Genomic DNA, 25,445 nt, shown 5'->3' with positions numbered 1-25,445 from the left:
ACAGTGAGCCACCATGTCACAGTGAGCCACAGCATGTCACAGTGACCACAGCATGTCACAGTGAGCCACCATGTCACAGTGAGCCACCATGTCACAGTGAGCCATCATGTCACAGTGAGCCACCATGTCACAGTGAGCCACAGCATGTCACAGTGAGCCACAGCATGTCACAGTGAGCCACACCATGTCACAGTGAGTCACAGCATGTCACAGTGAGCCACACCATGTCACAGTGAGCCACAGCATGTCACAGTGAGCCACACCATGTCACAGTGAGCCACACCATGTCACAGTGAGTCACAGCATGTCACAGTGACCACAGCATGTCACAGTGAGCCACAGCATGTCACAGTGAGCCACAGCATGTCACAGTGAGTCACAGCATGTCACAGTGAGCCACCATGTCACAGTGAGCCACCATGTCACAGTGAGCCACACCATGTCACAGTGAGTCACAGCATGTCACAGTGAGTCACAGCATGTCACAGTGAGCCACACCATGTCACAGTGAGCTACACCATGTCACAGTGAGTCACAGCATGTCACAGTGACCACAGCATGTCACAGTGAGCCACACCATGTCACAGTGAGTGCTAAGATTAAAGGTGTGCACCACTATTGCCAGTCTGTGACTGTTAGTTTGAAGAGACCAAAACAAACTTCTAGAAATAAATGATAGAATAATCATAATAATGAAAAGTCAAAAAAATCTTTAAAGTCGATGGAGTATAGCTTAAAAGAGAAAGTCTGGAATGAGCATGGAATCGTATTTTAATCTCTACATGTGAGCACCACACACACACACACACACACACACACGTAAAAACTTCCAGCCACATATGGTGTCACACACCTTGGAGGATTGCTGTGAGTTTGAGACCAATCTGGTCCACATAGCAGGTTCTAGTCCAGCCAGGGCTACACAGTGAGCCCTTGTCTCACATAGCAATAAGAATCTTCTAAAATAACACAAAGAAAGACTACAAGACAGGGAAAATAAGTGAGAAACACGTGTTGTTGGCTTAACTGGAAGTGTGGGAAAAGGGGAGCAGTCAGTGGTAGAAAGCGCCCCCCACGCCCACAGACATTAATTTCCTGATTCAAAGAGTCAGATTAACCCCACCAAGTATTTTATGTTGTTGTGATCGATGCGCCATGCCCATTGGAATTGCTGATGGGGAGGAAGGCTGCTCACAGTGGGCCATGGGAAAACTCTGCCCTCTCTCCCTTTAAACAGTGCTGCATAGAGTCTGTTAATGAAGAAAAATGCACCTAGACACATCAAGGCGAAACCACGAAATACTAAACACAAAACGAAAATCTTAAAAGTGTCCAGGAAACAAAAAAACAGATTATCTCCAGAGACAGAGATTTTGAACTGAGGGGTTATCCACCTTGACTCAGTGGACGGAATCCAGATGCAGATTCTCAACCTGATGATTTATGAGCGTGGGACTGCACTCGGTAGCTGTGGAGAAGGTCAGCAAACTCGGGCTAGAAACTGCACACATTGAGCTTATGTGCACAATTCGGTTCAACCAGAAAACAATAATGGAGTACTAAATACTTGTAAATTAAGCAATGAGCTGTTAAATAATGCATGACAAAGTCAGGAGAGAACTTCTAATTAAGACGGAATATGTGAAAATGAGGGGCTGTGACTAAGGCAGGCTCGCAGGGTAGTGCAGGCTTTGGTGATATTACGAAAGAGAAAATTGAAAATGGAGTGGCAGCCCCAGCAATGGAGGGAGGTCAAGGCAAGCCTGGGCTATATGAGACTCTGTCTCAAAAGTTAAATAAAAAGGCTTCAAAAGGAGAAATAAAGCACAGAGTAAGTGGAAAGAGGAAATACGCCTTAAAAGGAAAAAGCTGGACGTGTTGGCTCACACCTGTAAACTCAACACTTGGAGGGCTGAGGCAGAAGGATTGCCATAAATTCCAGACCAGTCTGAGCTATGGAGTGAAATCCTGTCTTTTTTGTTTGTTTTGTTTTGTTTTTTTGAGACAGGGTTTCTCTGTGTAACAGTCCTGGCTGTCCTGGAACTTGCTTTGTAGACCAGGCTGGCCTCAAACTCCCTGAGATTCACTTGCTTCTGCCTCCCATGTGTTGGGATTAAAAGCATTTGCCACCTCTACCTGTTCTGAAACCCTGTCTTTAAAAAACAATAAAATAAAGAATTAGTTAATTAACCAGTAGGAAGTTTTAAAGTTCTTTAGATATAACTCATAATATAAATAAACCTCTAAGAAGAATAAAAAGAGAAAACAATCAGGGGGCTAGAGAGCTGGCTCAGCAGTTGAGAACACTTGCTGTTCTTGTAGAGGACCTGAGTTCAGTTCCCAGCACCCTCTTCTGGACTCCTTGGAAACACCCATACATGTAACAATGTAACACACACACAAATCTAAAAAAAGAGGCTGGGTGTGGTGGTGAACGTCTTTAATCCCAGCACTGGGGAGGCAGAGGTAGACGGATCTCTGAGTTAGAGGCCAGCCTGGTCTACAGAGCAAGTTCCAAGGCAGGCAGAGCTGTGTGGTTAAGACCCTGAGAGAGGGAAAGGGAGAGAGAAACAGAGACAGAGAGAACACCTCCAGTATCAGGATGCAGGATAGAACATTATTACAAACCCTATACACACACACACACACAACAACAACAACAACAATAAGGAAATAGGATGAATTTCTGTCATATGATGAAACAACTTAAATGAAATATAACCAACACCAGAAGAACAGAATACCCAAGTCAGCCTTTTATTCTTCAAGGTCACCCCAGCCCAAATGACATTACTGGTGTTCCAACACTGAAAGAAAAATGCACCAGTCTTATACAAACCCAGAATGTTGAAGAAGGAGGACCATTTCTCAACATAATCTAGCCATTATTTTCAGACCAATATCCTTCATGCACGCAGTGGCAGAAATCTTTAACAAAATGTTAGAAAAAACCGAGATAGTAATTCAGAAACAAGAAGAGAGAACAGGAGTAGATGGGTTTGTCCTAGACATTTAAGACTGGACTAGGGAGAGGGCTCCGTGGGTCTAAGTGCTTGCTGCTAAGCCCGACAACCTGAACTAGATCCCTGCGCTGACAGCTGAACTCACTTTCTCCGCCCCCCACCCCCAGCTGAAGTCCAGCAGCTCCCCAGGGGTCCTCCAAGTCTTCCACACCAGATTGGAACTGCTGAGGCATCTGATCTCTTGAGCTGAACCTCTCCAGTGTGCAGACAGTCACTGTTACACCGCCCATCATGTGTCGTGCAGTCAATCTATTAAATCCCTTCTAATATATATGCATTTTGTTGGCTCTGTACCTCGAGAGAACACTAATATACTTGGGGACCACAAGCCCAGCTTCCAGCTGTGTATGCCATCCCAGCTGACACCAGCCAGACCTGTGTGTTAAGTCATCTCTGACCCATTGCCTGATCGACGCCCGCAGGTGATTGCAGCCCATGTCATCAGTAGTACTGACCCAACTACCTAGTTCCTATCACAGGACAATGAGGCAACACTTGCCTTTATTTGAAGTGTTTTTGTGGAGGTTCCACAGGTTGTTTAAACTATGTCTGACCTTTTGTAGAAAATGCACAGATGGCCAATCAGGACAGCAGGACAGGAGAAGGAATTAGCACAGTTGTTTGTTAGGATCTTTCTTCTTCTTCTTCTTCTTCTTCTTCTTCTTCTTCTTCTTCTTCTTCTTCTGCTTCTGCTTCTGCTTCTGCTTCTGCTTCTGCTTCTGCTTCTGCTTCTGCTTCTGCTTCTGCTTCTGCTTCTGCTTCTTTTTGTTTTTCAAGACAGGGTTTCTCTGTGTAACAGCCCTAGTTGTCCTGGAACTAGTTCTTGTTGACCAGGTTGGCCCTGAACTCACAGAGATCTGCCTACCTTTGCCTCCAGAGAGCTGGGATTTAAGGAATGTGCCACCACCACCCAGCTTTGTTAGGATATTTCAAATCTCAGAATTCCAGTACTCAGGGGTCTGAGACTGGAGAATTGCAAATTTGAGGAAGCCTAGGCTACATAGTAGGACCTTGTTCCCCGCCCCCCAAAAAAGTTTATCTAAATGATGCAACAAGAATTACTTTAAAAAACAGAATGATTTAGTATTTCATAGAACTAAAATGGCTAAAAAGAAAAATAGCAATTTTAACTTAGGAGCAATTAGAACTTTTGCACATCACCGGCAGGAATGTAAGTAAGTGCAGACTGGTAAGCAGAGTCTTAGGAAGTTCAGCATTTACCTGCTGTATTAACTAGCAGTGTCATTTATAGGTACTTAGCAAGGTCCAGTTTCAGATCTGCAGTAAGAAATTCACAATGAGAGAGGAGGGAGGGGGAGCGAGGGAGAAACAGAACAAATCCAAGGGTTTCCTGATGCTGAACACGCATTCGTTGCTTAGGCTTGTCAAAATGAAAAAAAAATATATAATCCACAAATGGGATTAAGCCTGTAGTAATTACGCACCAGTAAGCAGGGAAGTCGGTGGGGAAACACAAGCCCTGCGCTGTGAGGCTGCACTTGGCAGCGATGATGGGAAATCCTGACTAACAGCCTGCTCTCACTAACAAATGATTTACAAGAGGAAGGGAGCTAGAAAGGGAACCGAAGGCTAAACAAGATGTGAGGATACATCAAAGCAAACACAATTCCGAGTGTTCGTGATCACGAGGGACCTGGTACTCTGCCTTCTCCGGGGACTGTTTAAAATGCACTCTAGTTTGTTCTCAGTTACTGTGAGCAAAAGCAACTTGGGGAGGAAAGGGTTTTGAAACAAAGGTTTTGAAATGCTTACACTTCCAGATAACCGCTGAGGGGAGTCAGAGAGGAACCTGGAGACAGGGGTGGGAGCAGATACTACAGGGGAACACTGCATGCTGGCTTTGCCCCCTCTGATTCAGGCTCCTGCTCCACCTGCTTTGTTAAAGAACTCAAGCCTGGGGTGGGACTGCCCACAGTGGGCTGGACCTTCCCACAACAATCAAGACTATTCCCCAGACATAGACTAATTTGATCTAAGCAAGCCCTCGATTTAGACAACTTTTAGATTGGTCAACGATTTAGACAGGTCACTCTTGGTTGTGTCAAGCTGACAGCAGGGACTAGCCAAGACAGCTGGGATCGGGAAGTGTGGCTAAAAGTGGTTTCTTTGTGGTGACTGGCTGGATGGATGGCCGTAGGTTGGAAGGCTGAGGGTGTCCTAAAACTGATCATGTTTTTTTCCCATCATAAAAATTAAAATACAAATTTATGTCCAAAAAGAACCCACAAGAAACAGGCAAAGTGGAATCATGAGGATTCATGAAGAGTTTCAATACAGAAGCATCTAGGGTCTCCTAGGGGATGAACACGTCCACAAAGGAGTTTCTAGATTGGGTTGGAGGTGGGAAGACTCACCCTAAATATGAGGAGCACCATTGCTCCTTATATTAGCTGGGGTTCTAGACTGAACGAAAACAAGAAAGCCAGCTGCACAGCTGCAGTCTGTCTCTCCCTGTCTCCTGACTTCAGGCGCAGTGAGCAGCTGCCTCCAGCTCCTGCCACCATGCCTTCCCTGAGTGATGGGTGGTGGCCTCGAACTGTGAGCCAGGTTACATCCTTCCTTCCTCAAACTGCTTTTGTTTTGTCCCAGCATGTTAAGTGACTAACACAGAAATTATACAAACCATATACATAAAACAGAGGCAAAAGAGAATTTGGAGGGATGGTTTCTCTTTGGGTACAGGGGAGAGAGTCTGGGAGGAACACAGGGTGAGCATCTGGGGCAGACAGCAGTGGCCGGGATTTGTCTTCAGACTTGAGCAGCTGCATGCCACCCACATGATGGTAGGAGAGAACCAACTCCCACAAGTTGTCCTTTGACCTCTCACATACGTGTCACAGTATATGCCCATTCCTGACAAAATAAACAAATAAATAGAACTTAATGTTTAAAAATAAAAATTCCATTTGTAGGGTTTTTTGCTTTTTACTTTTTAAAGATTTGTTTTTATTTATGTGTATGAGTGTGTGTGTGCGCGTGCGCACACCACATGTGTGCACACGCTATACATGTGGAGTGCCTGCAGAGATCAGAATAGGATGTCCCTGGAGCAGGAGTTATAGGGAGTTGTAAGTTACCTGGTATGGGTTCAGGGAACCAAGTTCAGGCCCTTTGCAAGAGCAGCGTACAGTCTTGACTGTTGCTGAGCCATCTCTCCAGTCCTTGGATTTTTGTTTTAAGAAGAGTTTTGTTAAGCATGCAGTCTCCTGTCTCAACTCCCAGAGACTCTGATACAGTGAGTCTGAATGAAGATCCCAAGTGTCAGCTTTAAGAGACTAAGATGTTTGGTAGATTGTAGGTGCTGGAGATGGACCAACAGGGTCAGAAAAGATGACAAAATTCTGCTAAGTAGAGAGGTGGCCTTAGGGATGGGAGAGGAACACAGATTCAACAGATGTTAACAGAGGTCTGTTCAAAAGACCCCCCAAGGGGCTGGAGAGATGGCTCAGTGGGTAAAGATCAGAATTTGGACCCCAATACCTGGGTTAGAAGAGCCAGGGTGGTGGCTTGTACTTGAACCCCACCACAGGGCGGGGCAGAGACTGGTGAGTCCGTGGAGCTTACTGGCTGCAAGTCTAGCCCAGTGCAGTGAATGAGTCCCAGGTTCAGGGAGAGACACTGTCTCAAAAACCACAGTGGAGAGTCACACTGAAGAAGACAACAGTGTCACCTCTGGTCTGCACATGTATACACACATGAGCACAGGAGCACACACACAGGAGCACACACACATGCACACACAGGAACACACTCAGAACACACACATGTGCATGCACACACACACAGTCTTTAAATTCCCAGCAGATATTAATTAATTAATTGAGGGATTCAGGAACAAGAAATCAGAATTGTAGGTAAGTCCCAGGAATTCTTAAGACAGGCTGTACGTCATATTGGGGAAACAATTGACTGTAACAATAATAAATAGCAAACTAAAGGGTTACACACACATTTCAGACATTTCCTTTTCTTTTAGTTTTTTTTTTTTCAAAGCTCATATTGTGGGCTCAGAGTGGTAGCACATGCCTGCAATCCCAGCATGCAGGAGGCTGAGGCAGGCGGTTCATGAAGCCTTCTCTCTGACCTACTGGATCAACCCAGACCTGTCAGACCCTCTAGTCATTTGTTACTGCTCCCTTCTGCGCCAGCCTTCTCCCAGTTTCTTACCTGTCTGGTGTCTCCCTTGGTGTCATCTCCCTGCCGCTTTGCCTTTTCCAGTCATTCTCCAAATTCACACCCTATCATCCTCTATCGTACTTCCTTGTCCACTGCCCGTCTTCCTCCACCCCCACATGGAACATTCTTGCTGAATGAGAAAAAGAAATAAAAGGGAAAGGAACATAACTGGTCCTTGGTTTCGGCACCAAGTGAAACAAAAAGATAACAAACAAACCAACCAATAGAAAGGGAAAGGAAAATGGACAGCTCCTAGGTATGGCAGAGGAGAAGGTTTATGGTAGCTATATGGGAGAGGATATCCAGAGCCAGGGACATCTGGGGGAGTCCAGATTGGATGTGACCAGACTGAGCTAGGTCGTGTGGAGAGAGGAGGAAGAGAAGGGGAGAGAGGGGAACCAGGTGCAGCGGCCCAAAGGTACAAAGTGAGTGAGTAACCCAAATGGTTAGCTTACATGGGGAAGAGCAGGTCAGACCCTGAGCTGGAGAGGACAGAGTAGGGTGTGTGTGTGCGCCAGCCAGGAGGACCCTGTAACAGGTAGGGACTGAGGGATGCAGGGGGAACCGGTTGGCCGGGTCCGCTTTAGTAAGTTAAGTAGTCACCTCAGGCATTTGACCCAAGAAACCTAACTCTTGCTAAAGAGTTTTCTGACTAATCCTGGTGCCCACAGCAATGTGGTCTGAGCTGAACGTTCAGTAAGCATCATGAATGACTTGGATTAAGTGGGGAAGGCAGACAACTAAAAGACATCTCTCCAGGCTCCTAAGTAGAGCTCATGCCGAGCATACGCAAAACCCTAGTTAGAGCCACAGAACCTGGGGGTGGGGAAGGCAGGGGTTGCGAAAGAAAAAGAAAAAAGAGGGGGGGACTGCAAAATGGATCAGGGTGTCTTCCTACTAATCCTGATGACAGGAGCTCAGTCCCCAGGGGAGGGAACGAACTCCTTCAAGTTACTTTCTGATCGTCACATGATCGCCTTGGCATGCGCGTGTCCCCTATGAACACACTCACGCACATACAAAATAATAAAAAAGGGAAGAAGAAAAAGACAAAAAGAGCATCCGTCCAGCCTTTCTCAGTCGGCCATTGTTAGCTGGAGCCTGGAAACCCTAACGGCGCTCAACTCAGGCTCTACTCCAATCACGGTCAGTAGGTGGCAGAGAGGCATCATGGCTGAAACCTAGACTAAAACCGTGCGCCGAGTACCCGCGTTTACCCGAGTCACGCTTCCTGTGCGCAGGCCTTGCTGCGGGATGGAGGGCACCGAGAACAGTAGACTTCAGTACCTGGCTTTGGCACTGGCTAGGTGACCCACGTGTGTAGAGCCTGGCTCTGCAGAGATCCTGAGGCCACCTCAGGCTCCAACCATCTCCCTGTCCTTGTACCTCCCGCAGCCTCCACCCACTCTGCACCTGTGCCCACAGCAGGCCATGGGTGAGGGCGAGTCGCCAGCTCGCTGACTCCTGCAGGTCCCCAGCTGCCCCTGCACAACCCGCAGCGCTTCGCGGGCGCATCTTCTCCCAGCCTTGTTCTGGTTGCCGCACCTGTTCCCTTCTGGGAACACAAAACTCCTCCTGCCCCCTTCCTTCTCTTCTCCATGACCTTGGTACTTGAATCCCTGAGAAGCGAAGCTGAAGAAAATGCCAGTTTTCCTCAGCCTCCTCTCTTCAGAGCTCTGCACAGGCGCAGATGCATCGTGCGCCCTCCAGCCTGTCCTGCCTGGCTTGAGGGTCCACCGCTCCCTATAGGACTTCTAAGAGTTCTCACCCATAATGGGTTTTGCTCTTGAAATTCAAACCGTGGTTTCCCGCCCGAAAATGAACCCTCACTCTCCCCTTGGTCCCCGTCTACCTGCAGCCCTCCCTTCCTCCCTTATGTCGCCTCTGTAGCACACCTCCTGGAGAGATGCCTTGAGCTGGCAGCTCCTCCCCCACAGCCCTTGGACCCTGCAGCCCTCAATGGCATCAGAGTTCTTCACTCTCGTCTCACCTCCTCTTCCTCAGCAGCCTTGGACACAGCTGAGCATCCTTCTCTTCCTTGGCCCCAAGACTATGAAAGCCACACAGCACTGACCCCTCACTCCGTGTGTTTCTCCCCTTGACCTCTCCTCAGAGATCCACTTAGAGGTCTGTGCGTCTCATCAAACTTGAAGCAGAGTCTTGATTTTTACCCTCCTAGCCCTCTGGAGTATCCTGTCCATGAAAGGGCAGGCCTGACCCTAAACCCTGAGGTCTGCTTTTAGTTCCCCTCATCCCCACCCCTTCTTTTCCAGGGCTGACAGGAGCCTCCCTGCTGCCTCTGCATTCACCCCTGCACTCTGCTTTTACCTGCTGGAATTAACATAAAAACCCTGACATAGTAAAATGCTTGACTGGCCATCCTGGACCCTCTCCCTTCCCCCTCTGCTCCCTCACACAGTCTTCCGACCTTTACTTGATGCTCATCATCCAGACCTTTGGACTTGCTATTTTCCACGGATGCGCTACCACACTTCCCTCACCCGGTCCCTGTGCTGGACACTGCTGCTCGCTCCTCCCCCTCTTTCATTTCCCCTGTGCTCCCATGTGACTTTGTCATCTACCTATGTGTTTGTTTATGCCGTTTCTTGCCTGTAAGGTAAAGCTTTTCCTCTCGTGTTGAACATGGGTCCCTTGGGTCTAGAACAGCACCAGGCAGGTGGACAGATGGATGGATGAGTAATGGACGGACAGATGGTAGATTGATGACCGATGAATGGATGCATGAAGTGGGTAGACGAATGACTGATGGCTGGTGGGTGGGTGGGTGGAATGATGGAATAGAGGACAGAGGAATGGATAGATGGGTCGTGAATTGCTGGATGGATGAATGGATGAACAGGTAGATGGATGGTTGATAGTGAATGGATAGATGGATGACTGATAGCTGGTAGATGGGTGGATGGATGATGATGGATGGATGATGGATGGATGATGGATGGATGGATGGATGATGATGGATGGATGGATAATGATGGATGGATAGATGGATGATGGATGGATGGATGGATGATGGATGGATAGATGGATGATTGATGGATGGATGATGAATGGATGGATGGATGGATGGATGATGGATGGATGGATGGATGGATAGTAGGTTCAAGCATAGATGAATGGAAGAACAGATGGGTGAATGAGAAGTGGATGGATGGTTGATAATGAGTATATGGATAGTGGATATGGATGCATGGTAGGTAGGTGGATGCATGGATGAGAGAGGGATAAATGATAGATGAATAATGGGTGGATGATGGTTGGCTGACTTGTAGGATGGATGGATAAATGGATGGTAGATGAATGAATAAATATATATGAATATTTATAATTCTAAAGAATTAGACCACAGAACAAGCAGAACACACCAGGTCTTGCATCTAAACACAGTTTTATATTTTCACCAAAGCCAGGTCATATTTATACTTTGAAAAGTAAAAATCAATGTTCCCACTCCCAATTTGCAGAGAGATCCAATGAGTAGCACACTATTCTGAAGGCCGAGCCTTTCCCACTTCCATGGGAGGTGTCTGCAGCCCACACCTTCCATGGGCTGTACGGGGGAGAATTCTCTTCAGTTCAAGGATGCTGGAAGGTTCATTCAGATGATGGAGTTAGGTTGTGACACAACCCTGGCAGGTCGGGAAAGGCTTGGCAGCGACTGTGGGTCCCAGAAATCATCATCAGGTGAAAGTTTGGAAAGCACACAGGAAGTGGTGGCTTTGCCCCTGGGGACATTCCCCTCCCCCCATGCATGCGCACCACAAAAGGTGGTCCCACCAAAGCACTCCTAGGTACCCTTTTGCTGATGTCCTCCCTCAGGAGACACAGTCTTTTTTGAGGTTAAGGTGCCTAGCCCTGAAGGGGATACCCCTGTGCCCACACAAGTCCCACTGTTCCTTTCTCCCTCATTCCCCCACCACACCGTGGGGATATTGTTGTCTAGGGAGATAGAGAGCCAGAAGGGATGCCAAGTCAGCCACCCAGGACATCCAGCTGGTGCTTCAAGCCTACTCAAGGACAACTTTCAATGTGTAATAGGGTCTCACTAGTGCATAAGAGGCCAGGCCTCTGTTTTTCCCCAAGGGCCTACTCCACCACCCTCTAACCTTAAGTTTTCCTCATTGAGCATAGCATACCAGATGTGTCTCTATTCTGGCCATGTCCTGGTCTAAGGTGCTGTCTTCAGTAGGCTCCTGTAGAAAAGTTGCTACAGTTCAAGAGGTTCATAGGACTCCCCCTCCCTCTTCGATGGTGAGTCCTGAGCTGGGTAGAGCAGGGTCCCTGGGGCAGGGGCTCTGACAACGGGGGAGCTATTACAAGCCGCTAGAGCCAGCAGGTTTTGGGCCATGACACCAAGGACTAGATGGGTTCATAGGCTGCTTGATTCTACTCCCACTGAGGCATCCATAAGGTGTCGCTGCCCAGGCAACCTGTGACTTAACCTCAGGAGAGGCTGAGACCCAGTCAACCCCACAGGCTCATGGCAAAGTGAGGTGAGCCCCACTACTAGGGTTATGTGAAGAGCAGAGTGTTTCCTAGGCCCGGGGCTCCTAAGTTCAGCTACCGGCTCACATTGCCAGGCCAAGGGTCTGGAGGAATCACCCCACATCTACTCCCCCCACACCTTTCCCCTTGGTCACCTGAGCTGGGGGCCCATGGCATCATAGACAGTTATGATCGGGAAGCCATTGAAGGTGGAACTCATGGAGGTCTTGTATGCACCCATGTCAGGGAAAATCAGCCAGTCGCCCACATCCAACTCCGGCAGCTGGAACTCCTCCAAGGGGAGCTTGTCAAAGGAATCACATGTGGGGCCATAGAGGGTGCAGGGGAAGAGGCGGGGCTCTGAGGGGAGCTCCTGCAGGGAGAAGGAGATGGGGTCAGAGAAGGAAGGGTCTCACTAGGATGTTAGACGTGGTTCCAGGAGACGTGGTCATCCAGTAAGGACAGCACCATTCAACCACAGTGAACGTGACAGAGTGGCTGTTCTGTGCCAGCCTTTAGGACACACTCAAAGGCCCTTCCTGGAGCTCACATTGCATGAGGGCCATGTCTCGGTTCACCAGCTCACAAACACATCATGTGTACGTGTTAAGGACCCGAAGATGGGGTCTCAGAGTGCACTGCACACTGGAGCCACCTGGAGAGTTTTAATGATGAATGGATGCTGGATCTAACCTGGAGGTTTAAATCTATTTTTATATATGAGATCATGGGCAGGCGGTGGGGACATTGACAGCTTGACAGGGGCCTCTAATGTGAAGGGAGCTTGGGAACCAGTACTCTTCAAGTCTCCTGTTCCTCCAACATTCCAGAGCGCGCGCGCACATACACACACACACACACAGAAGCATCCAGAGCTGATCAGACCCACGCAGCCTCCACAGACACATGTGCCTGTACAGGCATGAATCACCAGGTGTGCACCAGGAAACACATATGGATGTGTACATGCCGTGCCTCACACCCATGCCCAACATGACAACCCGCAGAGCGTGGGTGACCTGAGACCCTGCCTCTGGGGTCAGCAACTGGAGTTGATGGTCTCAGGACACAAAGTCCCCTTACCTTCACCACAATGGGTATCCTGGGGACAGGTTCCCTGTGGAAGATTCGGAAGGCACCATAACAGCCCTCATTGAGATAGTATGCCATCTTCCTGTGGCCTCCTGGGAACAGGGAGTAGACAGGATGGAGTGTGTTTGGTTAGGTCTCCCTGATGAGTCCCAGCCCCCTTGGGAGAAGCAGCTGTCCAGTGAGGCAGAATTCCTAAGGGTCTTCCCCAACCCACCTTCTGTCATGTCTAGGTGCATGGCACCAGGCCCCACTGCCCTCTGCTCCCCGCATAGGAACACTGAACAGCAGTAACTGGCGTGGGATGATCTGTTTTAAACTCCTCATGTGTGGAGTACATGGATGCTCTTGCCTATACTTATTGGGTACCATAACCCCTGCATTACAGTTGGAGAATCTGAGTCTTGACAGAAGTCCACAGGAGTAGGCAATGCCCTCGGATTATCCCCAGACACAGGTTCAAGCACTTGGAGTAGGTCCCCGAGTGCCTACTGTGTGAGGCAGGACAGGAACAGTGGCTGTTTGATGTTCCAAATCAGGGCGTGCCAGTGGGTGCATTTCCTTCCTTTCAGGGATGCCTTTGTTCGCTGCCCTTCCCTCCCTCCCTTCCCGTCCCTCCCTTTCTTCTTCCTTCTCTCTCTCCCTCCCTCCCTCCCTTCCTCCTTCCCTCTCTGCCTCCTTTCCTCCCTCCCTCCTTCCCCTCCTTCCTCTCTTCCTTCCTTCCTTCCTTCCTTCCTTCCTCCCTTCCTCCTTCTTTCCTTCCCTTCTTTCTCTCTTATTTACATGGTGTTGGTGGACTGAACCCAGGGCCTTGCTCTTGCTAGGCAAGTGTTCCACCACTGAACTATATCTGCAGATCTTGGCTTTTGAGATGGGATCTTACCATGTTGCTCAACAAGGCACTGAAGTTGTGATCTTTTTGCCTCGGCCTCCCGAGTGCGGGGATTGCAGGCATATGCCACTGCACCCTGCTTTATCTTAGGCTTGTGTTTGTTTGAGATAAATTCTCCTAGCCCACACTGGCCTGTGTAGTGTAGACTTGTCTTGAACTCATGATCTGCCTCCTCATCCTGAGTGCTGGCATTACAGGTGGGTACCAGCTTGATACTCTGGCATCTGGGCTCTGCAGACACAGAAGAGTCTGACCTTCCCTGACTAGCTAATTCCTAGAGGCAGTAATTATCTCCCAAAATGGGCTCCCTCATGTACAACTACTAGTCCAGAGCCCAAGCAGCCAGCTGCTTCCTTTTTTATTTTTAGATTTATTTCATGTGTATGAATGGTTTGCCTGCGTGTTTGTCAGTACACCACATTCATGCAATACCCATGGAGGCCATTGAAGTTACTGAAGTTACAGATGGTTGTGAGCCACCATATGGGTACCGAGAATTGGACACAGGTCCTCTAAACTGCTGAACTACCTCTCCTGCCCTGCTGATTCATTTCTTGAGCTATCCCTGTTCCAGCCACTTTCTCCTGGTGTTTGCCACGCTAGGCTCAGAGACCAGTGCCATCCTTAGACTTTGGAGCCTGCTAAGATCACCAAAATCAGGCAGAACAAAGTCCATCCTCGTCGTTCCCTCTGTCACAAATCACAATGGAAGCAGAGTGGAGCGACTCCCATCTATAACCCCAGCACTCAGGAAACTGGGGTAGGAGGGCTGCTTTAAGTTCCAGGCCAGCCTGGACTACAAACTGAGACCCTATCTAAAAATAATAAAAGTAATTGTAGGATATAGTTCAGTTGGTAGAGTTGGACTAGTACACACAAAGTCCTGTGTTCGATGCCAGCACCACAGAAAACCGGTCATTGTGTGTAGTTGGCTGTTTTTTATTTGTTTGTTTGTTTACTCCTTTACTCTTTGGGGGCTTGCCACCCAGCTCCCAAATAAATGCTTATTCTTACTTATAAATACCCAGCCTTAGCTTGGCTTATTTCTTGCCAGCTTTTCTTAAATTATCCCATCTACTGTTTGCCTCTGGGCTTTTACCTTTCTCTATTCTATATACTTTTCTTTACTTCTTACACCATGGCTGGCTGTGTAGCTGGGTGGCTGGCCCCTGACGTCCCCCTCTTCTTTTTTTCTTGCTCCTTGACCCTCCCTTCCGAGATTTCTCTTCCTTTTTATTCTCTCTGCCTGCCAGCCCCCACCTATCCCTCTCCTGCCTGGCTATTGGCTGCTCAGTTCTTTATTAGACCAATCAGGTGTTTTAGGCAGGCAAAGTAACACAGCTTCACAGAGTTAAACAAATGCAACATAAAAGAATGAAACACATCTTTGCATCGCTAAACAAATGTTCCACAGCATAAACAAATGTAACACATCTTCAACTACTATTCCACAACAACAGTGAAGTATACCTGCAAACTCAGAACTAGGGAAGTAGAGGCAGGTATCTCAGCTGCATAGATGTTAGGGAAACCAAGAATGTTAATCATTTAGGGGTGTCTCCTCAATGGAGGAAATAAGATACCTGCATTCCATCCAGAAAGCTTGGAGTGGGGATTGTTAATGACCTGGTGACCTTCTGTATCTGTAGAGGCAGACTTTACCCAGGCAGACCTCACCCAAACCCCCAAATGTCTATCCCAGACTGTCCCTCCCTAGACCTTGACTGTTGGCTCTCAGTCAATAGAATCCATCCTGAGGGGAGAGGTCACACGTACTTTGTAGCCTGATGACCTCTATGCTATCGGTCAGAGACTACCCTAGATTCTAGGTCTTTTGGCTATAGAACCCCCATCATGGTCACGTGTGCTCTATACAGGAGTTTCTATGTAGTCACACCCTCAGCTTTATCGTGCACCTGGGATTATGATGATGGCTGCTTGGAAACCTTTCTTCCAAATACATTCTTTTGTGTTTAAATACGCCCATAAACTGCCCACCATTAGACTCCCTGAAGCTCGATCCAGGCTGACGTCATCAATCTGAATGGCGTTTTCATTCTCACCTCTTCAAGGATGGCTTCTCTGCCTGCCTTGACACCTGCAGAGACCCCCTCACATGGCAGGAGCCAGGTCAGCCTAGACTACACAAGACCCTATGTCCACAAACATCACAGTGAATATGCTGGCCTACGCTCCCTTCTCACCTACTCCAATCTGTGTGGATCATTCGTGCAGGGACTCTTGTCTCTGGGAAAGTGTGTGTAAAAATTTATCCGAGACAGCTGTCTCCATGGAAGCATGCCTTGCCATAGTTCCTTAGGACAAATCCTGGCTGTGCTGTAAAACCTTGTAAAACCTTGGCCAACTCTGACAGCACCAACGGCTGCAGATGGCTCCCTCCCTCAGAACACGCCGCCTCTATTGATACGCTATTGATCACTCAAATAAGCAAGTGCCAGCTTTCCTCCTAGCTCCTTCAAACTCTTTTCTATGACTCCCAGATCCTGCAGACACGAGGGCCTACCAAGCCTGTTCTTTACAGCCATCTTAGCCTGTCTTCACATTCTTGCCCCTGAACCTGCACGCAGAATCCCAGTCAGACTCTGTCAACACCTGGGCGATCGGCAGCCATTTGGAAGCTGACTCTGAGTACGGATTTTCTCACCTCTGATTTTTTCACCTCTGATTTCCCTTCTTTCTCTTCCCTATCTCCTTAACCCCAATTCCAGTGATACCCAGATCAATTCTGGATTGAGTTCCTCCAGATGCTAGAGATGAAGGGTACCAGCCCTGGAGGAAGGCATAGGCTGGTTTATCTACGGACTAGTTGTGCTACCTTGGACAGGTCACTGCGCCTCTGAGTCTCCATGCCTACACATGTGCACTGGGGGTGACCCAAAGCTGCCTCGCGAGATCGGTGAGCAGACCTGAGGTAAAATATGTATTTCAGCTGTCACTGACTTCTGCAGATTGTCAGCTCTTGCTTGTGTTTATGTAATGAATAACAAAGCCCCCAAATCCTTGTAATTGGCTGTGGTGAAATGGGTGAGGACAGGTGCGCTCCACCCCTACCTCCTCAGATGAGGAGCTTCATCAAAGGCGGCTAAGGGAGGGCATCAGAGAGACGGTAAATATTTACCCAAGGGTATCACTCAGTCCCGAGGATCAAAGAGGGCTAGTTCAGTGGAGGCCGACCTGGGACTATTCTCAATTTTGCCATGAAAACATCTCTGGGAACATGGCCACCCTAGACCCTCCCACACTCAGAGGCAAAATAGCTGAAGAACTCCCCTGGGAGACACGGTGACGCGTGTCAAAAGGTACTGTCACCGGAGGATGTCAGCCTTAGGGACCTGTCCCATCACAGCAGTCAGCCCCGCTTTATCTGCTGAGGGAACTTGTGCTAAGGTTCTCTGTTACTGATAGAAACTGTCACCTCCTGCACCCAAGGGCTTGCTCGCGGTTGACTAGGTTTAGTAATGGTGTGTAGGGCCCTGGAGACCCAACCTTGCAATTGCTCCCTCAGGGCAGCAGACTTACCCACTACCTAGAAGGGCACCTTGGTCTTTGTCCTTCACCTTCCCCTCTTCTGGGGCACAGTAAACAGTACCCAGACAGGGCCAATCCAGTATGCAACTCTGATCTCAATTGCTATAATTAGGCACCCAGGGTATACCCCAGACCCATGGTCCAACCCCCCCCCCCGAGTCCCGGGACATCTGGACAGTGGCTACACCTGGCACCCACCTGGCTCCAGGGAGGCTTTCTTGGCTATGATGTTCACGGCAGCTGTGCATACAGACTCCGCATAGAAGCGGCCAGGCTCTGCGATGACCTGGACACCAGTCCCCTCCGGGAAGTACTGGGCCCTGGCAGCATTGATCACTCTAGCCATCTGTGGAGACAGATCCAGTGTCTGTTGTATCCTGAGTCTATGCAACTGCCATGACCAGCCCCCTTTCCTCTGTCCCTACAATAGCCTTTCAGATAGCAAGCTCACCTCCTCTTACTCAAGAAGAAACAGGTAGAAGGGGAGCCGAGAGAGGCCAGAGCACACAGCTAGTGTGCAGGCCCTGGCACCCTGAGGATATGACCTTGCAAATAATAGACACGTGGTCCCTGAAGCTAAGGGACCATGAGTGTCTACCAGAGTCAGGGTCAGCTGCTAAAGGACACAGAGGGGCTGTAGGGATTGTTCGGGGGGGTGGGGGGATATAACGCCTACTTCATGAGAGGCCGGGGATGAAAAAGAAAAGGGCAGGAAGAGGGGGAAGAAGAAGCAGGAAGAAGAGGGATGGAAGTGGGAGGGAGACAAGGGGGGAGGAGGAGGAAGAAAGGAGGAGGAAGAAGAGAAGAAGAAAGAGGTGGAAAAGAGCATTGTTGGATGTGACTCCTGATCCTGGACCAGAGCTGTGAGACAACAAAAAAAGCACAGCAAGCAGGTGCACACACTCAGGTGCACACACTCCGACACACTCAGGTGCATACACTCCAACACACTCATGTTCTCACATTCAGAAACACTCAAGTGGACGTGCTCAGACACGCTCAGGTGCACATGCTCAGACACACTCACAGCCACACATGTAATCAGGTGAAGGTATCTGTCAGAATCAAGCCACAGTGTCCGCAAACAGACTCCCAGTTATGGGAGGTTCTATGTACAAACACACAGGCATGCGCACACACTTGTCCCCCCACCCCAAGCTGCTATACTCAGACTGCCACTCATACCTGGATGCCATCCAGCTCACCTCCTCAAAATTAGCTTCAGAGCCCTCAGTTACAGGGAAGCCTCCTCCGAGATCCAGGAGGCTCATGGAGTGACCCACGGTGCGGCCCATCTCAAATACACCATGGCAGTCAGCGATGGCCTGCCTGTAGCTCTGGGGTGTCTGGCAGTCGTTACCCACATGGAAGCTAAACGTGGCCGATGGCGTGGAAGACACAGATTCAAGTCAGTGTGAGGGCAGATGCACTGAAGAACACTCACCCAGGGACTGCAAGACCAGTGCCAGCCTGTGCCAAAATGACACTGGCCCACTTGGCACCCATAGATGTATGTGGTCTTGGTCATACTGGGTGTCCTCCTGGACATACATGTCCCATACTCACCCAGTCAGGGATAACGACAAAGTAACGTTTTCTTCCCCAGCCACCCACTCCCAGTGCCTTTGTTGAAGGGGCTCTCCTTCTCTCACCTAGAACCCCACAACCCACTGCCCCCTACAGGCAAACTGAGAAACCAATTCAGGTTAGAGGGGATGAGGTGAGTGAGAATTTTCTCACCAGATGCAAAGCCTGGCTGGTCAGATGCCAAAACCTACTGAGTTCAATTCCTGATCCCCACATGGTGAGAGAAGAAAACTGACCTTTGACCTCCACGTGTGCACCATGGCATGAGCACACACACACAAATATAAAAAATAATTGCTCAAGGACAGGCTCCGAAGCTACATTAGAAACCCTGTCCCCAAAAAAACAAAAGAAAAAAATAGTATCTCATATAGCACAAGCTAGCCTCCAACTCGTTATATAACCAAGGATGACCTTGAACTTGTGACCCTCCAGCCTCCATCTCTAGAGGGCTTGGATTGCAGGGTGCTTACCACCCTGGTTTTATGCGGTGCATACCAGGCAAGAGGGCTACCATTTGAGCTATGTCCCTAGCCCCGCTCCCCCACCCCCCGTTTTTGAGTCTGGGTTTCCAGTTGTCCAGCCTGCTCTTGATCTTGTCCCTGTCCTGCCTCTGCCTCCTGGAGTGCTGGGATTACAGCTGTGTCCCCACACCCAGGACTCAGAATCCCTTAAAGAGGAAAATGAATGCATGTCTCCTGGAGGGATGAAATGTACAAAATTTCCACCTGAGACTCGATCTCTAAAGTGATTAGACCCCAAGGGAAGAAAGGGAATCAGCGACAGCAATCCTGACTCCATTTAAAATTCCAATTTTTCTCATCATGGAGATTTTTGCATTTGTTTTGATTTTTTTAAATACTGTTTGAAAATGTTATATATCTGGAGTGTTAAGTTTCTGATGTTTACTTCAATTTGTCTCCTAGGCTATTTGTGCCTCACATCCTCTAGGCCTAGAAAACACACAAAGCTGAGGTGTCCCCGAGAGTCCTTGGCTGCCTAGGGACAGCAATAGAATTCAAGACAGAAAAGGCCAGTGCTCACATACGTGGCTCCCACCACAGCCAACCCCAGCTCTCTGGCAGCCTGAAGCAAGTGTGCGCAGGCCTCCAGCTGAGCTCCAAACTTGGCATTCAGTGGGAAGGTGTTTTGACTGTTCCGGGTCTGTATCCGGAGGACCAACCTGGAAGAGGAAGGAGAGGGGGCATGGGTGCACAGGAACCCCGAGGTACTCCAAACTTCCCACCCACCCCGGCCTAGCTGCTCACGACGACCCAGCATGGAGACCAAGGAGTGAACACATGCTTTTTACAGAATTTTTCCAGGCAAGAACAAGTGGGATAGAATCACACAGTTAAGCTTTCTAAAGAATCTGAGGTATAGGCTGGGTGGTGGTGGTTCATGCCTTTAATCCTAGCTCTTGGGAAAAAGAGGTAGGCAGGTCTTTGAGTTTGATACCAGCCTGGTCTACAGATAAGTTCCAGGACAGTCAGGACTACACGGAGAAACCCTGTCTTGAAAACCTAAACAGAGATGTCACATGCTTTCTTAAGATCACACAGCATAGGGGTGATAAGTCTGAAATGTGAGCCTTAGTATGACCCTAATATAAATACTTTTTCTATGACGTCATGGATGCCGGACCTTCTCATGCTGAGCTCGATCCAGTGCCAGAGCAGAGTCAAGGTCTATTTGGAACTAATGTGATCCCAAGAAAGCATTGGGCCTCCGGGCTGAACCCTTGTACCTGTAGTCCCAGAGGTTTCGAAACCCAGATCCATCTGTCGGAGTCCCTTGGCCCACTGTTTCCAGCTGTACGTCTGCCATCTTACCTGGCCCCAGGATGGTGCTGGGCCACCTTAGCCAGCTCCTCCTCACTGTCGAAGGTCAGAAGCTGCACCCCATGGCGGGCTGCATACTGGATGTGGGAGATGGCCTTACAGGGGTTGGCGAAGATGATTCGTGAGGGGTCTATGCCCAAGCCCAGCACTTTCTCCAGCTCTCCCTGGCATGGGTGAAGGTCAGAGTTGAGGCTGCCCTGCAGTCCCTGCCTTCCCTGACTCTCTGGGGAGAAAGCCTTAGCGTGAACTAGTGGGGATACCTTCCAGTGAACTCCTTCTGGGACCAGGTCCTTCACTGGGAGAGTGTCAGGTCCCAAAGAAACCTGGGACAAGTTTCACTCCATACCTGTGGCTCATCCCAGCTCATCTCTCCCTGCCCCCTACCCTGAACCTCCTCCCACCCAGGGTCTGGACTTTGCTTCCCTTCCCCCAACTTCTGATTCCTATGTGACTCAGGCATTTTGTCTATTTGCTCTCTTGATTCCCATATGCCCTCCTCTCCTCCCCTCTCCTCTCCTCTCCTCTTGTCCTCTCCCCTCCCTTGCCCTCTCATTCCCTCTCATTCCCTCTCCTCTCCTCTCTCCCCTCCCCTCTCCTCTCCTCTTCTCCCCTTTCCTCCCTTCCCCTCTCCTGTCCTCTCATTTTCTCTTCTTTTCCTCTCTACTTCCCCTCCCCTTCCCCTCATGCACAGGTTTATTCTGGGGTCATGTTCAGACTGAACTCCTCCAGACCCTCTGACTGTTCTCTTCCTCGTGTCTACAATAAAACCTCCTCAACCATACCTAGGAGGCATCATGTCCTCATTATCATTCAGTGTTGGCCCCATTTGAAAGGGGGGAGAAACTGAGGCTCAGAAGGGCGACTGGCTATGCTAGGAAGGGACCCGGTTCCCTAGTTCAGGCTATGTGGTCTTGTCACATAGCCCCGTGCAAGGCTGACCACAGCATCCAAGGGACCGGGGCTACTGCTCGGTTGGTAGAGAGCTTGCCTGCCAGGCACAGAGCCCTCCGTCCAACCAGCACCAGGTAAACCGGGTGGTCTGTGCCTGTAACCTCAGCACTGGGAAGGTAGAGATGGAAGACCAGAGGTTCAAATAAAACCCACCAATGCAACAGCAAAGTCTTGAGCCTTCCACATGCCACTCACCATCTTGGAGGCCAGAGTCCCCATTCCTGATCCCCTGACCATCAGGCAGTATGTCTCTGGAAAGTGACAGCCCCGTGGGGAAGTGATTGGCAAGCAGGTACAGGCTTACCTGACTGGCACAACTAAAGCCAGTGCCCAGGGCAGCCAGGATGGACAGCACCCAGGGGCTGCTGTTGCACTTCGCTGCATAGAAGGGCTGGACTTGGGGCAGGGCCTGGAGGAAGGTCTGGTGGCGGGCGGCCAGCACATCCAAGTCAGCCACCATGAAGGGGTCTTGGCGGCCCTGTTAGGGCAAGAACAAGAGAGCGAGGAGGGGAGAAGGTTATGTCCTGGAGTCCTCCCCACTCTATGACAGAACCATTACTGATCCTCTACTTTTCTTCCCCTTTCCTTCCATTTCACTGTGTGGGGGAGAGTTTGTTTGTTTATTTTTTTGAGACAGGGTTTCTCTATGTAGCCTTGGGTCTCCTGGAACTTGGTCTTTAGACCAGGCTGGCTTTGAACTCACCACTGCCTGGTGTTGTTTCTCCCTTCTTAAGGGCCAAGGAAAACAAAGGCTCAGTTAGAAAATCAATGGCTTGAGGTTACACAGCAAGAATATGACAAAGAGAGGATTTGATTTTTTGGTTTGGTTTGGTTTGGTTTGATTTTGGCTTTTCGAGACCAGGTTTCTCTGTAGCTTTGGAGTCTGTCCTGGAACTAGCTCTTGTAAACTAGGCTGGCCCTGAACAATTTGATTTTTTTAATTAATATTTTTTGAGACAGGGTCCCTCTATGTAGCCCTGGCTGTCCCGGAACCTGTTGTGTTGACCAGGCTGGCCTCGAACTTAGAGATCCACCTTCTGAGTTCTGGGATTTAAGAAGTACACACCATGTCTGGCAAAGAAAGGATTTGAACTCTGGTCCTTATATCTCTTTTAAAAAGGTGCAGGGAGGGGCTGGAGAGATGGCTCAGCCATTAAGAGCACTGGCTCTTCTTCCAAAAGACCCAGGTTCAAATCCCAGCATCCACATGGCAGCTCACAACTGTCTGTAACTCCAGTTCCAGGGGATCTGACACCTTTACACCAATGCACATAAAATAAAGTGAAATAAATTTTTTTTTTTAAAAAAAAGGTGAGGGAGGCAGCTATCTGTAGAGCAAAGCCAGAGATAGAATAGAATGGCTTCAGCCCCAAACAATGGTGTGGTTGAGGGTAAACCCAAGTGCCGAAGGAACAGAAAGAACAGCAGAGCTTGCTCAGGCCCCCAGCATAGGCCCTGGGAAAGCCTAGTCTGATGGCCTCCAAGCTGTAAGAACATTCTTGAGTACCATCATGGAAGGGGTGGGACTCACCCTCCCTCCTTACCGCAGTGGTGAGTTCCTGGATCTTCCTTAGGACCAGCTGCCGGGCAGATTCTCCTGGCCCCAGAATAATGGGCTCTGATGGCCACAGGCATCCTGTGGCTCCCAGCTGCTTCCTCGGGCCCCCAGGGCTGGTGCTCATTCCTGAGACAACAGCTGAGGTGTTCTCTGGGCACAGTTCTGACATCCTAGAAAGGACAGCTGTGTGGACCCAGCCTTTTCCTTCCTCAACTCCTGCTGTCCCTTCCCCAGCCTCAATGGCCAAATCCTTTAAACTTGGGTCCCATTCGGCCCCACGAACTCCACCAAACCCTGTGATGGTTTACTGATGGCATGTGACCTGAGGCACAGATGCAGGTGACAAGCAAGGCACAGAGACCATTCCCTTGGAAGGGAAACATAGGTCTCTCCTCCAGGCTCCTTCCCACATGCACCCCATTCAAGATGAGAAACTGAGACCAGTCAAGCAGTCCAACTGTGTATCATAGAATATCAGAAGTGAAGCCTGTGACCACTCCCACGGGGAGAAGGGAACTCGCCTCAGGTTGAGTGGTCCCCTGGGTCCCCTGAAACAACCAGAGAGCCTTCAGACTAAAGTGGAGTCACTGGCATCCCGAGAGCATCCGGTCCATAAAAGGGACTGTGTCCATGACCCTTCCATGCAGGACTCACCTTGCAGCCATTATGACCTGCTTCCTCAAGTACAGCGCAGATCCCTGGGGTAACGCCAAAGTACCTGTGGGGAAATCTGGTCCCAACAAGATCCCAGGGTGCAGGAAGCTTACCTTCAGGCCAAACCTCTAAAGAGAGATCACACCTTCCAAGGTGTTCGGGGATGGGGACACCTGTCGAAAGCAAGCACTGGCCACCTCTAGAAGCTGGAGAGCCAGCCAGGCAGTGGTGGCACAAGCCTTTAATCCCCGCACTCGGGAGGCAGAGGCAAGTGGATCGAGACCAGCCTGGCCTAGAAGAGCTAGTTCCAGGACAGGCTCCAAAGCTACAGAGAAACCCTGTCTTGAAAAACAAAACAAAAAGAAGAAGCTGGAGACCCCCGCTCTTCTCTAGAAGTGTCCAGATCACTCCATAGAGGGGGTGCGTCTGGGAGTAGAATCAAGTCTCCAAAACTTATCAGGGGACCCTAGCGCTGCGCTTCGCTCCCAAGGCACGTCTTCTCTCTGTCGCCAATTTAACTGGGCAGCGAGCCTGTCTGTGTTACTTTATCTTGCCCCACCCCACCTTACCCTCCCTTTCTGAGAAAATGTCTAAGGCCTCACTTTCTGAGAAAATGTCACAGGTCTCCCTGTGACCTGATGACCCTCCCAAGATGGAACTACCATCTTGGGGTAGGGCCAACTCTAGGGTGTCAGCTGTCACTTTCTGAAGGCTGTCACCCCAACCTTCAAGCTACAACCCAAGTAAGTCAAACATCATTTCAGTAAATAATGACTAGGATCCTATTTATTCTACCCTCCCTTTCTGGGTAGAGTGGGTACACCAGGGGCTAGTTACAGTAGAGATGAGATCAGTCTTCACCCGGAAATAAGCCTACTCAGTAGTCCCTTCCTACAGCTCACTTCTTGCATGCAGCCCCTTTGTGGTCCTCCCTCCCTAAGGAAGCAGATGGCAAAGCTGCCTTCTCACTCTAAAAATGTGGCCATGGGTACATCAGTTAATTGTTCTGAGCTTCAGTTGCTTCGTCTGGAAAATTAATCTTAGACTCTAAGAAGCATTGGATGGTGACAGGTTCCTAACAGCAGCTGGCCGGCAGGATCCGTCGACCACTAGACAGGGTCAGGGTGCTCCTGTGGGCTGAGGAGAGGGACCTGGTGATCCTCCAGTTGAGAGCCTCCAATCCTTTACTCTCCCATCAGGGGCCAAAGCTCCCAGGCTCCTAGGGACTCAGCAGTACAAGCAAGGGCAGCAAGAGGAGCCTGGAGGAGGGTAGTGGATCAACAGAAGATCCCTTAGCTACCAGGGCCTCCTGATTCCACTGTCAAACCATGGAGGAGCTGAATAGGACCTCCCACTTGTGGTTCCAAACAGGAAGGTGAAAAGGCACTCGTTTTCATAGCAATAATATCCTCTCCTACCAGACGACTCTGGAAAAGCCTATCTCTAGCTCTGCACCTCCCCAGCTAGACCCTGGGGAGCTGCCTTTGTCCCCAAAGAATCAGTTTCATCCTCTAAACCACAAGAAGGTGCTGAGAATGGGTTGGGAGGGCATGGGGTGGGATGGGATGAAATGGGATGGGAAGGGGTGGGACGGGGTGGAG

General features: G+C 49.5%; 1 protein-coding gene across 1 annotated transcript; it reads right to left on the bottom strand.

The window, feature by feature from the left end:
• Window positions 1-10,607: 10,607 nt before the first annotated feature.
• On the bottom strand, window positions 10,608-25,082 carry LOC119817930 (antizyme inhibitor 2-like). The gene is made up of 11 exons (XM_038335404.1): window positions 23,845-25,082; window positions 23,177-23,360; window positions 21,937-22,110; window positions 20,673-20,845; window positions 19,889-20,023; window positions 18,459-18,624; window positions 17,452-17,599; window positions 12,807-12,907; window positions 11,879-12,096; window positions 11,375-11,431; window positions 10,608-10,896 (listed from the first exon to the last, which is right to left on the bottom strand). The coding sequence occupies exons 1-10, from the start codon at window positions 23,853-23,855 to the stop codon at window positions 11,407-11,409; spliced, it is 1,335 nt and encodes a 444-aa protein (XP_038191332.1). The 5' UTR covers window positions 23,856-25,082; the 3' UTR covers window positions 10,608-10,896; window positions 11,375-11,406.
• Window positions 25,083-25,445: the final 363 nt, after the last annotated feature.

This window comes from Arvicola amphibius, chromosome 6 (genome assembly GCF_903992535.2).
Source record: "Arvicola amphibius chromosome 6, mArvAmp1.2, whole genome shotgun sequence".
NCBI classification, from domain to species: Eukaryota; Metazoa; Chordata; class Mammalia; order Rodentia; family Cricetidae; genus Arvicola; species Arvicola amphibius.
This window is presented reverse-complemented; position numbering and strand designations above follow the sequence as displayed.